At 48.1% G+C, this 16868-nt stretch overlaps 1 protein-coding gene across 1 annotated transcript; it reads right to left on the reverse strand.

The window, feature by feature from the left end:
• Window positions 1–7635: 7635 nt before the first annotated feature.
• MLEC (malectin) lies at window positions 7636–16257 on the reverse strand. The gene is made up of 5 exons (XM_044244134.1): window positions 15884–16257; window positions 10027–10205; window positions 9299–9475; window positions 9136–9193; window positions 7636–7961 (listed from the first exon to the last, which is right to left on the reverse strand). Exons 1-5 carry the CDS (start codon window positions 16107–16109, stop codon window positions 7732–7734), a joined length of 870 nt encoding a protein of 289 aa, XP_044100069.1. The 5' UTR covers window positions 16110–16257; the 3' UTR covers window positions 7636–7731.
• Between the last annotated feature and the right edge of the window lie 611 nt (window positions 16258–16868).

Raw genomic sequence — 16868 nt, forward strand, 5'->3', positions numbered from 1 at the left:
GAAATATACACATTGGACTGTCACCTGTATTATCCTCTAGGGATTAGACAGGTAGATATGAGAATGATGGAGTTTTCACATTTTGCACCCCATGTAACTTTAAAAAATATATGTTTATGAATTTCCTGTATCAGTAAGTCTTAAAGGGTTACTTTCTTTTCCAGAGAAGGAATGATATGATAAACCTCCATGTAACCATCACCCAGCATCATTAGTTACCTTCCTTCAAACAATTCTTAAGGGACAGCCCGTGGCGGTGAGAAGTTCGACAGTCCCAGTCAGTCCTCACTCGGCCACTGACCAGCTGTGGGACTTCGCATGGGTCATCCATCTGAGCCTTCCTTTCCCCTCCTTTGCAAGTGGAGCCAGTCACACATCTCCCCGAGGACTGTTGTGAAGGGACGAAAAACCGCAACGAAAAGCACGACGCTGGTGTCAGGAAGTATGTCTCATGAACGGTCACTCTGCCAACCTATTTCAGGGCCCTTCTGCAGGACCCCTCTGCGGAGCATGTTGACTGGAAAGAGCTGGGGAGAAACGAGCTGGGGACCAGGTTTGAGAAAGTGACACGTGGACTCCAGAGGCAACAGCAAGAATCCGAGAAGAGCAAGTCTGAGCACAAGGCCAAGCGGAAAATCAAGTGGGGTTATTTTTTTTACTAACATACGCGTGGGCAGCAACACACAAAACTATGGCTCTTGGGCCCCGATTCCTGCAGTGAGGTGCCTTGCATCTCCGGTTGCTAGAGAGCAGAGGCAATCCTGCTCCAGAACCTCCCTGCTCCACATCCTCTCCGCCTTGACCCCTCACCACTAAAAGCAACAAGATTTCCAGTAAATATGGGGAAAACTCATCTCTCTTCCTCTGTAAAAGGTGGAGGGGGGCAGGGTACTAAAAATGGAGAAAGGTCCAGCACACCAACTCCAGCCAACCGGGAGCCTGATTTCCTTAGCGAGATTAAGATCTGGACCCAAGGAGTGGTTTAACCCAACCCCCCAGCACTTGGCCCAAGATCTTCTGTCAGTTTTCCTCCTGGAACTCCCTAGAGCAAGGTTTCTTCAGGTCTCTTCCCCCATTTGGCAGCTCATGGAAAACTGCCTGAAATAGTAACAGCTAGGTCTGAATTAGTAAAGAACTCTAGTTATGGGTGGGCTCGAGTTAAGAAAGAAGCTCCATGGGCCTCCTGGTTTATTTGGGCCCTGAGAACAGACTCCACCAACACTAGCCTCAGAATTCTTGAATTCTGCCCTTTAAGACCAAACTCTCCCGCCCTCTCTTCATACCAGCAACCTCCACAGCTGCTGGGGAAATTTAGCAGGTACGTTCTAGAGCCTGGAGCCAGTCGCATAGCATTGTGGGGTAAGCAGAGGTAATGAGAGTAGTAAGTGAGTAATGATCAGGAGCCAGAGTCTGGGTGTAAAACCCCAGCTCTGTCTTTTGCTGGCTGTATGGCCTTGGGCAAGTCACTTCACCTATGAAAGGCTCATACCAATTGGTGTGTTGAAGATTAAACAGGTGTTAACATCTGTGTACGTGCTTGGCATTTTGCCTCGTCCATTTCATATCCCATAAGGGATAGCTACAATTATCCTTATAGCCTTAGAAAGAACAGAGGCAGAGTTTGAAGCCTGCCTTGACTGTTTACTGACTAGCCTGCAGAAAATTACTTGAGTTTTTAAGAGCCTGCAGAAAATTACTTGAGTTTTTAAGTTTCATGTTCCTCAGCTGTAAAACAAGGTGGATAAATTACAGGAAAAACATCCTTTGGTCCTTCAGCCCCTTCCCAATGTATACTCAACACTCAACACGGACAACACACTAGAAAAAGAGAATGCAGTTAGGATACATGGGTGGCTCAGTTGGTTAAGCATCTGACTCTTGATGTTGGCTCAGGTTATGATCTCAAAGTTGTGAGACCGAATCCGGTGTTGAGCCCACGCCAAGCCTGCTCAAGATTCTCTCCCTCTCCCACTCCCACTGTTCACTCCCTACTCTAACCCCAAAGCATACGCTCTCGCTCCCTCAAAAAAAAAAAAAAAAAGAGAGAGAGAGGGAGTGAGAGAAACCTGTCCCAGGGCTTGATCTGTCCACAGGCTGTCACGGAAGCTGAGGGAAAAATGTGCACTGGGAGGGAGACAGTCATGTCCTGGTGTAGCGGTGAAATGGAAAACAAAACAACTGTTTATTTTTCCCTGAATGCACTGCTGGCTGAAATGGCCAGGCAGTTTTACAGAACTTCATTCCCTTAACCAAACATCCCAGCTAAAATGGGCAAAAGCCCTTAGACTCGTCACAGGAGAGCCCTTTGCAGCCAAGTGAGCCCTCTTGGTCTCCCCTTTCCCACCCCATCACTTCATCTCTCTGCAATCAAGTTCAAACTCAATCTCAACAGTGTCACTGCAAATTGTTTATTAAAACACAAAGCAATGGACAGTGAAAAACATCCTGATTTTTTTTACTTTTTGGTGGGAGTAGGGTGGGGCATGTAAAGGGTAGGGACAGATGGAGAAAGCCCAGAAGGAAAGACAGCTCTATCTACCCTTACTGCTTTCCCGGGCCAGCCAGGTTCAAGCCCCTCAGTCACATCTCACTGTGCTGCTGCAAATGCACGTTGTGGCTACAGATGAAGAGTTGGTTTGACCTCCGCAGGGAGAAGATGGGAATCTAGGAGCTACCAGGGCTACTAAGAACTTGACACTATTCTCCAGTACTTGGTACAGAATAGAGCAGCCAGGCCCGATCTGGAGGGGCGGGATGGGTTTCCTGACAAGTCAGGTTAGGTCAGTAATGGTTGAAGAGGCTGCTCTGAGCTCAGAATGGGCAGCTGGTCCTAGTGCGTGAGAACATGGTAGACGGAAAATCCAAGGAGGGGACTAATCCAGGGTCAAATTTCTTTTCATTCCCTGGATCATGACACACCAGGGAAGAGAAGAGTCAAAAACGCCTCATTCCTGGTTTGCCGTGAAGATCTCCCTGCCAATTCTCCCCTCCCACCTGGCAACTCAGCTCTCCTTTCCCGACAGTTGTCCTTTAAAAGGACGGAAAGCACACTTCAGTTTGTTGTTGTTTTCCCTCATACTGAAATAACGCACTGAAGCTCAAAATAGAGGTGAGAATGAAGTTCGGCTTCTCCTGGTGCTATGTGCCCCCATCTCACAAGCCTGCCTGGATGTTTGAGGTGCCAGGGCCCTCCCTGCCAAGTCGAACAGGACTGTTTCCCCGGCTACCAGCACAATCCTGGCTCCTTGTTTTTAAACTCCTGGGGGGCAGGGGGGTGAGGGGGAGTGGACTGTCCCAAGAGATCCATTCTGCTCTTTTCCTGCCAACCCAGCCAGTCCCCAAATCATCTGCTCTTATCAAAATGATTTGGCAACCAAAGGCAGGCTAGCCAAAAGGCAGCTGGGGAAGGACAAACTAGATCGGCAGCAAGCCACCCATGTACAAAGAAACCCGCCCTAGCTGGGCAGCTGACCCACTGATGCCAATCTGGTCTCCTAATAAAATGAGGAAATCTAGCCCTCTTGCCCCAGGAGAGGTCTAAATACAGAAAGAGTCCAAGCTCGGACGGATAGGGAAAAATTACTCTGATCTCTCTGAAGCATGAACATTAAGGCTTCTTTACAATTTTCTTAGAGCTCTCTGAACCCTAATTAGATCTTTCCATAGAAGAGAAGCAGACTTCTTCTAAGAGTTCTCAACACATCCCAGGTGTTTCTGGTTCTGCTTCTGCACTACCACTTAGCCTTACCCCAGGCTCCTTCCCTAGGGCCACAGAAGGAGGCGGCCCAAAGCATCTCCTCCTTCCCTCTTTTTGAACAGGAGCATCTGTTAAGTCTCTCACTTTGGAAAGCTCACCTGCTCTCCTAGGTCTTTTGAAGAGACATGGAGGACAATATTACATGTTGCCACTTGATGCCATTAAGGCTCCTCGAGGCTAGAAGACACTTGAATTAGGTCAGAGCCGGCCAGCAAAGGGTAAGGGGGGAGGGATGGGGAAGCAGCCCCACAGCAGGGACTGTAAGACCCCTGCCCAGACCTGAATCTAGAGGGAATGCCCACCCTGGCTCAGAGCAGGAGAGGAAAAGGCACTGTGCTGACCGGGGTGGGTCCTGCCCCAATCTCCAGGGAGGGTAGAGAACTTGTGGACTCTTTCCCTGGACTTCCCAAGGTGAGCCAATTTCTAGACAAAGGAGTCTATCTGCTAAGAAAGGGAAAATACTGCTGTTGTTTTCTGGAGTTCAACTGAGATTCTAGAAGCCTCATTCCTGGTTTGCCGGAAGGCCAGGCCTTCTCAGGAGAAAGCAGAGGCAGGATAAGAAGGAAGAGAAATTCCTTAAAACAGAAGCTTCTCCAAAAAGATAAAGAAGTCAAAACACAATTCTGAAACTGGATTAAACAGTTTCCAGGCACAGAAAGGGGGAGGTAAACTTAAACTTCACCTCATCTCTTCAAAGCTTAATTGACCTCTAATGTGATCCCCCAATTTCAGGCCAGTATCTCTTATGCAAACAGCGGGAAAAAGAGAACAAGGTCACACTCTCAAAACAGCCAGTGGCCCTGCAGGCCCTATGGCCCCCCTGGGAGTCTGACACCGCTGACACTTGAAGATAACTATCTTTCAAGTCACCAGAATTCAAGATATCCACTGAGCAGCTTCTCCTCCATAGCGGAGACTTTATGGGAAAATGGATCTGGTTTAGAGGACATGTGTCCCACAGATTATTTCCTGGCACAACGTTTCAGCCAGCATGAGTAAAACCCAAAATGGCCAGCTGGCCCCTGACCCAAATCAGAACTAGGCTCACACTCTCAGCCCATCCCAGAAGACATCTTGGTGTAGTCCACCCAGAAACTGAACCGAAAAAGGAGCTTCATCTTGGCCATCTGCTCTTGACTTTGGCCAGCTGGGGTCCGGGAAATCTAAAAACCTAGGAGAGCATAGATCCAGGAGAAGAGCCCAGATCTCCCTTTCTCCAGGCCTAAGTGGCATCCCTCACCACCTCCCCGACCCTAGATAGACTCCCTACAGCATAGCCGCCTGGTCCTAGCACTAGCTCAAAATATAGGCAGGGGAACAAACAGTGCAAAAAGCAAACGATGAACAGAGTAATTTGTGACACACACAATACAAAAATAAAAATAAAGAGTGCCCCACCCCACCCCTTTAACCTAAACTTCATGTACCTATATCATCTTGGAGGAGCCAAAAACAAAAAAACAAAAAAAAGCTTTCAAGTTCAGCATCATGGGCCAGTTGTGACTGGCCCTGGGCAGCTCTGTTAGCTGGGTGGGCTTGGCTCCAGGGGACTCTACCCCAGCCCCCACCATAATTCTTCCTGTTTCCTCACTTCTCCTTTAGTTTTTGTGAGCCATAGAGAGATGTTCCTTCCTTTCGGACACAAGTAGAGGAAAATGCCCATCCCTGTCCCAGAGCTGAGGGGAAAGGAGTGGGCTTGGAAACAGGGGTGGGCTTGGAAGCAAAGCTGCTTGGCTTACAGTACCATTAGGAAATGGCCCCAGGAGCCAGAGTTTCCTTCTGAGACTCTGAGTCACTGAAGGAATGGGATGAGGTGAGGAGGCGGGACCCCTCCTTCCTCAGAGACCCAGGCAAACTAACAAACAAGGCAAAATGGAGGCAGCCCGCCCTCCTTCCCCATCTCATCTACTCCACTGGCAGTGGCCTACAGCTGTGGGGAGTTCTGATGGAAGAGAAACCGATGCCACTGTCGGGAGCCCAATTAATCGTCAGGATGTCCATTGCCCCAGGCAGGGCGACCCCAGGACCAAGGCCACAGAGGTCATCCTTTAAAGCAGGGAGCTTTGTGAAGCACTTCAGAAGCGTTCCCCTTACCACAGCCTCAGGCCAGAGCCATCCAGATGCCTGACTCAATACCCTACTGCTGAGGCCTAAGTCACAGCTAAAATAAAGGGCTCCAACTCTAAGGACTAAATGCTGGCCCAGAGTAACTCATCAAGAGTCAAAACCCAGAACATGAGCCCAAAGGCTACTTAATTTGTCACATGACGAATAGTTCAAATATATGGAGCTCTTTAAAAACATTGAAGAAAAAAAAAAGACAAAATTACACACATTCTAAAGCGATGAGCCTTGTCTTGAGATTCTATGCTGCTCGAGCCCAAGCAGAAGCTAATCCTGCTGCCTTCCATTCACAGAATTCCTTGTAGCTTGGCTGGGTCCTCCCTCATTGCTGCCTAACTAGGAAAAGGGTAATGGTGACCAGAAAGGAAGGGAACAGGGAAGCTTCATTTCCTGCAGAAGTTTTTCCAGGGAATTTAAGACAGATGCTTAGATGCTAAGGTTGGCTTCAGAGCTGCCAGGACTATGGTGGACTATGGGTAGTATTTCAGCCCCGTCACACCAAGAACCCAAATGTAACTTGGATAGGGAGATGAAAGGGCACAGGGGTACACTATTAAGATCAGTGAGAGGCGCCCCTGGGCCAGATACAGACAATCGGTCTAGTTCTGTGGGACAGCCCTGGGCATGAATCAAAACTGGTTGACTTGTGCCACAGACACAAGATGGGAATAAATGTACATCAGGTACTAGACACTCTAAACAGTGGTCAGTCACTTAGTAGGGTTCAAGTCTCTGAGGTGGCTCTTAAGTTATGCTAACGTAAGCCTTTTCTAATCCAAAGACCAGAAAAGACTTTTAAGGTCAAGTGTTCTGTTGCTGCAGGCTGGAAAGCATCCCTGTCCCCTGGCAGCAAGACCCTACAGAGGGGCCAGTAAAAGAACTGCTGGGTCAGGTCCTCCTGGCTGCTGGCTCAGAGATCCAGGGAGGGAGGTACCAACAAGGTGAGGCGGTAGAGGATAAGACATTCAAGCAAAGGGAACCTCAGATCCCCATGTCTCCTTCCCTTCTTGGCAATAACTTAGCGGGATGACTGAGAGAGAGATTTCAAATGAGCCAGATTAAGGGGATGAAAACTGAGAGGAAATCAAGTCCCCGACAGGCACTGAAATCAAAATTTGTTGTGGTAACAAGTCAGAGGCAACTTGAGGACCTGACATAAACTAATCGTCTTGGATACCAGACAGTCCTCTAACTGGCACATGTCAGGGAGACAGGCAATGACAAAGCGCAAACATTGAAGGTGGAACCATCATTGGGCTGAAACCAGAAAGGCTTCCAAGTAAGGGAGTATCTACTTTTCTTTCTTGTTTTGTTTAATCCCCCTCTGTTTTCGTCTTTATCATACAAATTATACACCTTCACACGTACACAAAGCACACACACTTTCAATCCCAGGACATCTGAAAACTTATCTGGACATCACTTCAGAATACACCCAACTCCCAGTGCTGGTCTTCTCAGGTAATAAGATGACATTTCCCTGCTGTTAATTTCTAATCTAAAAAAAAAAAAAAAAAAGGAACCGTGTCTGCTCTGGGTTCAGAGTCCTTTCCACTAGGTGTGCAGACTAGGATCCTTGAACGTGTAGGATCCACTTTACCCTAAGTACCCTGGAGAGGAAAGAGACGGCTGGGGCCAGCCACAAAGAGAGCACAAGGACTGAAGCAGGGCTGGGACCAGTGGTGGATGAGGGCTGCTCTCTACCCACTCTGCCTCTTTTTTTCTCCTTTAATTTTTGTATGTGTTTTTTGTTTGTTTTGTTAATCACTGTGAAAAAATACAGAAACCAAAACCAGTATGTTTGGTTTCTTTCCCTCACCCCTCCACCCAGTTCAGGATGGTGTTTGTTCTCACAACCGGCAGAGGCAGAAGAGGGTTGGAATGAAGACTCCGAAGGCCACCAGGATGGGAAACATGAGGCTGCTGTTGTCTGAGGCATAGGGGTTGGGTGTGCGGGGGCCCGACTGCACCCGGTTCTTATTGGTCTGTCTTTTGAGATTAGACCCTTCATCGTATTCTTCTTCTTCCTCTTCCTCCTCTTTCTTCTCCAGTCCTGGATGAGGCTGCAGCTTTGGTACATCTGACACAAGAAAATAGACACCTGTTAGGTAAGACCCACAGCATTTAAGTGAGACCCTTAAGAGCCATAAATGAGCCACAATAAAGAGATGATGTGACCTAAGCGGGGTCCACAGGAAAAAAGAGAAGTAGCAGAAATAGCTGCTGACCTAGAGAGAATAGCAGATTGCTGCAAACAGTACTCTTCTTTAGATTTAACTAAAGCACAGTAAAAGCCCTATGTCCAGGGAGGCTCGCTATCTCCCCTTCCTGTCCTATATTTTCAGAACCACGGGAGAACCAGACTGAACAGAGACAATGACCCGACACCCAAAACTTAACCTTTTCAAATCCCTCCTGCAGCCTCCACAATGCCACATTCCCTTTCTGATCCACCCAGCAACTGAGGAAAGGCTGAGCCACAGAGCCTTGGGTTGTCAGCACACACTACCCCTCTGCTCTGCCTCCTCCTCAGGGACTCAAGCTACAAATCTGTCTTTGTGGCAGGACATCTGCCTAGATGTCAGAATGCCGCATCTGGGGACACATCAAGACAACAGGATGAGCTCCCTGGTGCATTCAGGAAGAGGTGGGAAAACATACAGAGGCGGAATGGAGGAGAAAAGTCACTAAGACACAAGCTTTCCCTGCAAAAAACCAGCCTGAGAAGCTGGCGGGCAGGATCATCACAACGCTGAGAAAGTGATACACCCTAAGGCTTGGTCCCAAGGACCAGGAGACATTGGTAATTGAACTCCTGTCTAGTACAGTCCAGCAATTCTGGACTCTCAGAGCATACCAAGACGCAAAAGGACACCTCCTTTTCCCTTTTTGCCCCCCAGGAAATAGAGGTCAAAGAAAGAGACTAAAGACATGTTTTAGGCAATTCCAAAAGACTACAAGGGTCAGTGCACACTAATAGATACCATTATTAGGCCAAATTTATAGTGAAGTTAAAGGAATTTGTCCCAAACCAAAGACCTGATTAAGTGGGAACAGCAAAATTTAAACAACAGAGCTTACTCCAAAGCTTATGGCCAGCACCACGCTGCACTTCATCCCCATCCAAACTCCCCACAGTTTGGCTTTAAGTGTTCTTGCAAGAGTGATCAGCTAAATTATTTCCCCAAGGGTTTCCTCAACTATATCCTTCACCCCAAGGGAAAAAGAAGGTTAAAGGTTAAAATGCCACTTACCATCCACTGTCCCAGCCATGATGTAGAGTGCACAAACTTTCGGATTATCATAGTACCCCTAGGAAACGGGAAACTATGGTCAGCACCACACGGCAATAAACATTCCCCTGCACCCATTCCCTTTAAACATTTACTCAGCCGGAGGGCAGAGGGAAGACATTACCTTAACAAACTCGATGTAAAGTTTCCCTGTGAAGGTGGACACCTCCCCTTGGACACTCAGCTTCCCCTTTCTGATGCTCATAGGGATGATTTCATCATGAGCTGTGCTGTGCCCAACACGATCAAAGATATCCAAGTCCTTCACCACGACATGGCCATTCAATCGCACATCAAATACCTCCCATGATTAAAAAAAGAGAGAGACAATGTCAAAACCATCAGCTTCATACCCCTTTAGCAGCTGGACATCATATACCTGCCTGGGCTTCAAGTTCAGAAATAATTTTTTAAATGACAGGGCTGGACACAGTCAAGGGTACAGATTTCTTTACATGAGCTAAATCAAAGCCATGTTCTTTCACTGTCCAGATCTCATACTGACCTTAGGGAACGAAGAATATAAACAAAAAGCTCGACATGGACAGAAGGAAATTCACAAGAAGAGACAGGAAAAAAATTAGGCCAAAATCAAGAAGGCGCTAACAATCGAGGACAATCGGGATCGGTTAATTGCCAAAAAAAAAACAAGATTCTGGCATTGCCTCTGTCACCAATCCCCAGGGCAGATGCAGCCTTGTGAGCTATGGGACATTGCTTCTCTAGGGGCAGAAGGAATCCAGCTTTTCCTCAAAGCTCACCTGTTCCTCCCTTCTGGGGAGGCTCTTACATTCTCTGGCCCATAGCAGGGGACTATCCAAGAGTGGCAATGTCCCACTGACCAGGCCTCACCTTCTGCTGGGACTGTGCAAAGTAGACCTCAGCAAATTTCAACACCAGCACGTAGTCCCCCTCTTCTTTAATGGGCACTTCATAGCCAAAAGTCTCCTCATTGTACCGCTCTGTTTGATACAGGATCTGGTCCTCCGGGTTGGAACGTAGGATTGGCAGTTTCATACCATAGTCAGAGGCTGGGGACAAAAAACAAAGAGAGACCACATCAGAGGCAAGGCACACAAAAAGAGCAGAGACCCTAGAACTGCCATTTCCAGGGCAATGCTAGTAACCCTCCCAGGGGAAAGGACCACCCCTTCTCTGCCTAGCTCTAAAGAGATCGGACACAAAGGCAAGAATCAGAGAGCCACTACCAAGGAAGAATAAAGTGAAAGAAACCAAACACTAATAATCCCACCAGCTCCCTAACCCTCAGAGCAAAACTTTTAAAAAGCCTATTAAAATGACTTTCCACAACTGCAGAGTGACAGGAAAACTACAGGCGATAGCTACAGCTCCTGACTCCCTGAAAACAGGAGCTTCAGAGAAACCTCATAAAACGGGGGGATGGCCAAGAACTCTGCAAGACGATTAAGTTCAAAAAATGTATTTTTTTTTTTTCAATTCAGAGAAGCGCAAGAGTCTAAAACAGTTTATGTTAGGAAAGTCACTTCTGCATTGTTTTTACTGTAAGTAAGATACAAGCTTAGTCGCTTTTTATAATTTTCATTCACAGAGTTCCAAGGCTGGTAAAGAAAAACATGCTCATAAAAAGAAGGGTGTGATGCTAATTTCCTTTACGTGTAAGCACCTAACTTCTCACAAACTCAAAAATACTCAACGTCACCTATTCTCTTTTGCACATTCCTCCAGTTAAACCTTTGGTTTAAGTTAAACCTTTTGAAGGAAAAAAGTTCCTATTGTGTCCCCAGCCCCTAACAAGGTGGCTGGCACATAAGCAGGAACCAGTATGATTTGCTGAACGAACAAACAACAACAAAGGAGGTGCCTGCGGACCAGTGATGCCACGCTATTCTCTGCACGGGGCTAGAGCCAGCCTAGCAAGAAAAAAATCTGCCAAGGTCCAATGGCACCTTTGGCCTAAGATGCCGAAGTCCTTGGGGAGCCACCTTTCCCATTTCACAGACTGACAAGGCTTATTGCAGGGTAAAAGTAAAAAAAAAAAAACGCCTGGGTGGCGCAGCTGGTAGAGCATGCAGCTCTTGATCTCAGAGTCATGAATATTCAAGCCCCATTTTGGGGATAGAGCTTACACTTAAAAAAAAAAAAAAAAAGGTAAAAAGTTACATACCTTGGGTCAGTCTCCCGCCCTGTAACAAAGTAGACTGGGGTCTTTCCTCAAACATAAGACACCAACCACACTCCAGCCCCAGAGATGAACACCTATGCTTCCTCCTTCCAAAAGTAGCTTCTCTGATTCCTTTATCATGTAAGCACAATGAGGCTTTCCAGTGCTCCATAAATCTACTTTCCAACTACAGACTTAGCAGTGATTTTGGTACAGGCTCAGTCGCTCCTCCAGCCTGGAATTAAGATTTCAAGACCACCTTCCAGTCTCACACAGGGACTCTGAAGACATTTGGCACCTAGATCCTTTGGGAGATGTCCACGAGCAGTCATCCCTGGAGCTTTATTTTCTGAACCACCAAAACTCCAAGGGGATCTTTTATCTCCAAGGGAGGTAAAAGAGTAACTAAAAGAGCCAGTGACTAAGGTCAAGCCCTCAAAAAAATAAACATAACTGTTAGTTCCTGTAAGTGAATAGTCAGCCATGACATCAGATGGACCTGATGAGACAATGCAACAGGAAACTCCTTGCACTTTTGTCTTCAGACTTTTCCTTCTTACTTCTTCTCAAGAAATCAAAGAAGGGTGCTAAGAAGCACTACAAAGGATGCACTGCCAACACGCCTCAGCTCTTTCCCAGGCTCAAACCATTACACAAGGGCACAAACCCATAAAGATTAAAAAACTGCTATTTCTCTTCCACTTGAGTTCTAAGAATTTCCTTCTTCCATGAGAACCATGATTTCTACAAATTTGAACATTAACCAGATTTGTTTTTTAGATACACACAAAATGCTGTGCATGTGTGGGGAATCTTCTTTTTTTTCCTGCCGAGTGGAAAAAGTGAAAAACTGACAGTATTGTAATCTGTAACAGCCTTAGTCTCACAACTAAGAAAACTCAGCCATGTGAGTAAAAACTACTTAACAATCTTGGAATTACCTTTAAATATTTTCCCTTTAAAACCCAAGTCGCTTTCCCAGGAGATCTGCCACATGTAAAGGTGCATTTGCCTAAGTCCCAAGAGACACAGCGGCAAAAAGGACATTTTTTTTTTCTTCCTTAGACTTTATGTATTCACAGCTAAACAGATTTCTCTAAAATACAGTGAAGTGTACATAATCACCATACTGCTGAAGCTGGCCCAATAGAATTCAGCCAGTTAACCAGAAAGGAAGGAGGCCAAAGGGCCTACATTTTGTCTGCTGCTACTTAGTTCAGGACAATAGAGGAGCCAGGCTGCTTGAAAAATTCAGCCTGTTTTCCTGTAAGACAGGCCTGGATCTGAATCCTGGCTCTGCTGCCTATGATGTGATCTGGAACAAAATTATTTTCTCCAGGTCTTTTATCACCTGTAAAATGGGGGATACCACCAATCTGAATTCTCTACCTATGAAATTCTGCTACTTGGAGGGCACTGCAGATGAAGCCTGCCTCTTAGGTGACAGTATTGGGAGAGAATTCTAAACAAATCCCAAGCCTTGAGCAAATCAGAAGGAGCAGTGACTCTCTCATCCACTTTTAAGTTCCATTCTCCCCAAAGCCAGATCCCTCCCCAGCCAAAAGGAAAGTTGCCCAGCAAAGGGTCTTCCTTAGGCTTGCTGAATTAGTAATCTGTTGGGCTCATGCTCTAAGCCACCCTTTTACTCCTCTGGAACTATGATGTCCCCTAGTTGTAACTTCATGCAAAAGGTCATCTCAAAAGAGACACTTGAACCTAAAGGACAGTTTTCAGATGGGGGCCACTGACTTCTAAAACAATGGTAAGTTATACTAGAAAAGGAAAACAAAACCCAGAGAGGTAAATCATGTTTTTCAAGGTCATACAAATGACCAGCAGGTATCTTTCTATGAAGAGGAAACAGCCTCTCCTAAAACCAAGCCAAGTTCTATGCTCTCAGGCCAAATAATGAAGTCTTTTCCTCCTCAGTCAGGAGGAACCCAGAATGAGCAAGTTGAAAAGAACCTAGAACATTCAGCATGCCAAAAAACCCAAGTTGAGCACTGCCGAAGCATAGTGGTACTCCCATCTGGTGAAGCACACAAGTTGAAAAAGCCTTCCCCAGGCTATAAGTATCTCCGATGAGCACTAGCTATTGTCAAGGCAGAATGAAACTGAATAAATACTATGGAGTGTCTATGAAAGCAAAAGCCACTAAGTGCCCTAGGCCATTCACAGTTACAAGAATGCTGAACTACAAAGACACTACAGAGAAACACCAAGTTCAAAAGCAGGCCAAACCCTTATCTGGATTAACTTGGCAACAAATACCTGAATTCAGTCAACATAAAATGAACTTTCTTCAGCACGCTAGAAGCAATACCACAGGCATGTGGTAAAGGAAATAAAACAGCAGTTCCTCCTGCAACCAGTGTAAAAAGCCGCATGAAGCAAGGGCCTCCAAGAACGTGGCACACCCCTCCTAACCAGTGCCAGAGAAGGGAAGGCAGAGTGAACAGCTACCCTTCCTTGGTGGTGCCAACTCCTTAGCACAGAAACAAATTAGAGAGCTGCCTCCTGAGAGTGGAAGCTGAATCACATTTCAGGCCCAGATCTAAGGCCATCAAAAATTACTCTCAGGAACCCAGTAAGCACAACGTTGCAATAGGCTGGTCCAAGCTGCAGCTGACGACGAGCCTCGAGCCTCTCTCTACTCCTGTCTATCCCTTCCTACTGCTACAATTCACGGTCCACGTTTGCCATACTCTGATGGAGTGGAGCAAGGAACCTCTCTGTTTATAGAGTGCCCCAAAGGCCGGGGTCCAAGATAGGGCTCCGTACACATGGGCTTGGGTAGGTCTCCTGTAATTTTACCTGCTACAATAAACTCCAAAGACTGCAACCATGAACCAATAACCTCAAGAATGTAGAGCCTAGCCTCACTGAATGCTGACCAGCACCAACACCTTCCCCTTCCCACCCCCAAAATCACCTACACCAGCAAATTAAAACCAGGATTTCCGAATAAGAGAAGCTGGGAACTAAACCTGTATTCTCAGCTTTTTCCTCCACACAATAAACCTAACAGGATAATGTAATCTACATGAAGCCTGGTATCTGTTAAGTGAAAGAAACCATCTGCACACCGTCCTCACCACTGCTATCTCAAGAGGCAAAGTCCACAAACGGTCTCGAGTTTCCTCAAGGGCTCCTTCCTCCCTGCCCACACCCATGAAGAAAGAGGAAGGGTCCAGGATGGAGATATAGTAATGACCTCCTGCTTCTGTGAAGTCTGGCTTTGGCTGCTGTTACAGCTTGCTAAAGACTGGAGCCCTGACTCAGCTGAACCCAGGCTACTGAGACCTACATGCCAGGGCTAACTAAATTCCAAGACAAACATAGAACTTCAGAAAACAGCCCTGTGTCCCAACACTCTCACATGTATGGAAGCAATAAACTCACTAATAGAACAAACTCCAGGACACTGCAATTATCTTGGAAGAACGAAGTTAAACCCTTTCCTAAAAGCAAGCGCCAAATCTGGGCATCGTGGAAAGAATGAGAGAAAGTCTGTCTCTTGGTTTTCTGGAGATGGCATACTGCCAATCTGGCAGCCTCTGAACCCAGCATACAACATAAATCTCCTTCCAACACATGAAGCAAGGAGCTTCCCTCTTAAACTGTTGTCCAATCCCACTTACAGAAGATAGAGAGTCTAGAGCAGATTTTTTCCCAAAGTCTGGTCTGGGGATGACCAACATCAAAAGCTCCTGGTGCAGAAACGTGGGTTTAATCTATCAGGCCCAGAATTTACATTTTTAACCAGTTCCGCCGGCTATTCTTACACTAGCTTTGAGAACTGCGCAGCTCTCTAAAAACTGCTGTTGCTCCTCAGTTGAGTCAAAATCATTTTTCCCATATACTGGAATCCTACCTTTCAAGGCCGCTCAGGACAGGATCTACACACTGTGGGACACAATACTCAAGATCTTACACTGGCGGACTGGCTGACACACTTAATCAGCCTCACGTGCAGGATGGCTTCAATACAACCACCCTCTGAGGGGCCTCAACTTCCACCTTTAAGCACACAGATTCCCAGCTCTAAAGGGGAGGGGGGCGCGGAGGAGACTACAATCAAACTTTCCTGGCCCATTCTCTTCGAAGATTCCTTTCTAGGCTAAGAATCAAGCCCCGCTCCTGCAGAAGGAGTAAGGAAAGTGGCTGGTTTCTGGGATGGCAGGAATCTACCAGGAACCATCTTGATAGGAGAGCAAAACCATCCCAGCCTGGGACTCCGGTAACCGACAACCCGTGAGGCCTCGAGGTAGCAGGAGGCCGCCCTCGACTTTACTTTCCCAGATCGGGTGGAAGTGAGGGGTTAAGAAAATGCAGGATGTGAGGTCCAAATATAACTTCTCGCCAACTCTGCCTCAATCGTTCTTCGCAGCTTCGAGTCAGCGCCAGGCTCTGAGCTCGGACCGGGTCCCTGAGCAAACTGCAGAGAGACTTGGCTCCAGAGACGTGGCCCCAGGGTCGAGGAAGGAGCTCAGGGCCCGCAGCCCTCAACCGGCTGCGTCCAGCACGACAGGCCCTGATCCCACGGCTCGGCTGAGGGGCTCTCACCTCGGCCCACCCGGCCTTCCAAAGGGTCCTTGCGGAAGTGGATCCCGTGCACGTCCACATGCGCCTCGCCGCCCGCGTTGACCGCCCAAATGACGCTCTCGGGGAGCCCGGCCCCCGCCGAGCCGACCACGCCGAGCCCCGGCCCCGGGAGCGCCGGCAGCAGCAGCAGCAGTAGCAGTCGCAGGAGCGCCACGGCGGCTCCCTCAACCGCCCGGGCCCCCAGCATGGCGGCCACCACAGCGAGGGCAGCCTCCGCCGACCCTCGTCCTCAGCCGGCCGCCAGGCCGCCCCGACTCAGAAAAACAGCGCCACGAGCCGCTCTGCCTCAGCCGCCGGGGACATGTCGCTCTCAGGCCTCCTTCTCAGCCACGGGTGCCGCCTCCCACCTCAGGAACAACCTACCCCGTCGCCCAGCCCCCGGCCACGATCCTGCAGCCAATCAGCGCCCGACCCTCATTAATTACCCATCACCCCGCCGGGAAACGCCCGTCCATTGGCTGCCAGGCGAGGGGAAGGGCGTGGCTACTCCCAGGCGCCGGCCCAACCATCAGACTCGAGAGGGAGCGCGCGCAGAGGTTGGGAGTTCGGTTGAAGCGGCGGTTCAATGCGGAAGTGGCGGGGTGCAGCGCCCAGGCGGCCCCGGAATCCGCAGCTGAATAGGAAAGGTGGCCTAGGAGGGAAGGTTTAGAGTAGGGCGCACTGACACGTCGCCAACACTTCCGGTGCTCCAGATCTTGGGACCGAATGGGCTCCGGAGGGGGCGTTGCTGACTTTTCCGCCCCCTCTTCCTTTCTCAGGGAGAGGAATGAACATAAGCTCTAGTAGGAGTAGCAGTGGACACTCTTCCGACCTGAGCCTCGGTCTTTTTCTCCTTGTGAGGCAGAAAACCCATCCTCCCTAGAGAGGCCACAAGCACAGGTCTTCAGGGAACAGGTCCCACGAGGACAACACCCTGCCCCCACCCCTTAGGGGGCTCAGGGCCGGT

The sequence above is a fragment of the Neovison vison genome, chromosome 3 (genome assembly GCF_020171115.1).
Source record: "Neovison vison isolate M4711 chromosome 3, ASM_NN_V1, whole genome shotgun sequence".
Classification (NCBI taxonomy): domain Eukaryota; kingdom Metazoa; phylum Chordata; class Mammalia; order Carnivora; family Mustelidae; genus Neogale; species Neogale vison.

Bases quoted from the DNA above. Each gene is read 5' to 3' on its own strand.
- MLEC (XM_044244134.1), bottom strand. From the start codon at position 16,109: ATGCTGGGGGCCCGGGCGGTTGAGGGAGCCGCCGTGGCGCTCCTGCGA. The intron at 9,194-9,298 runs GTAATGTCTTCC...CCCGTTTCCTAG, and splicing joins TTTACATCGAGTTTGTTAAG to GGGTACTATGATAATCCGAA. The intron at 7,962-9,135 runs GTAAGTGGCATT...TTCTTGTGTCAG, and splicing joins CATGGCTGGGACAGTGGATG to ATGTACCAAAGCTGCAGCCT.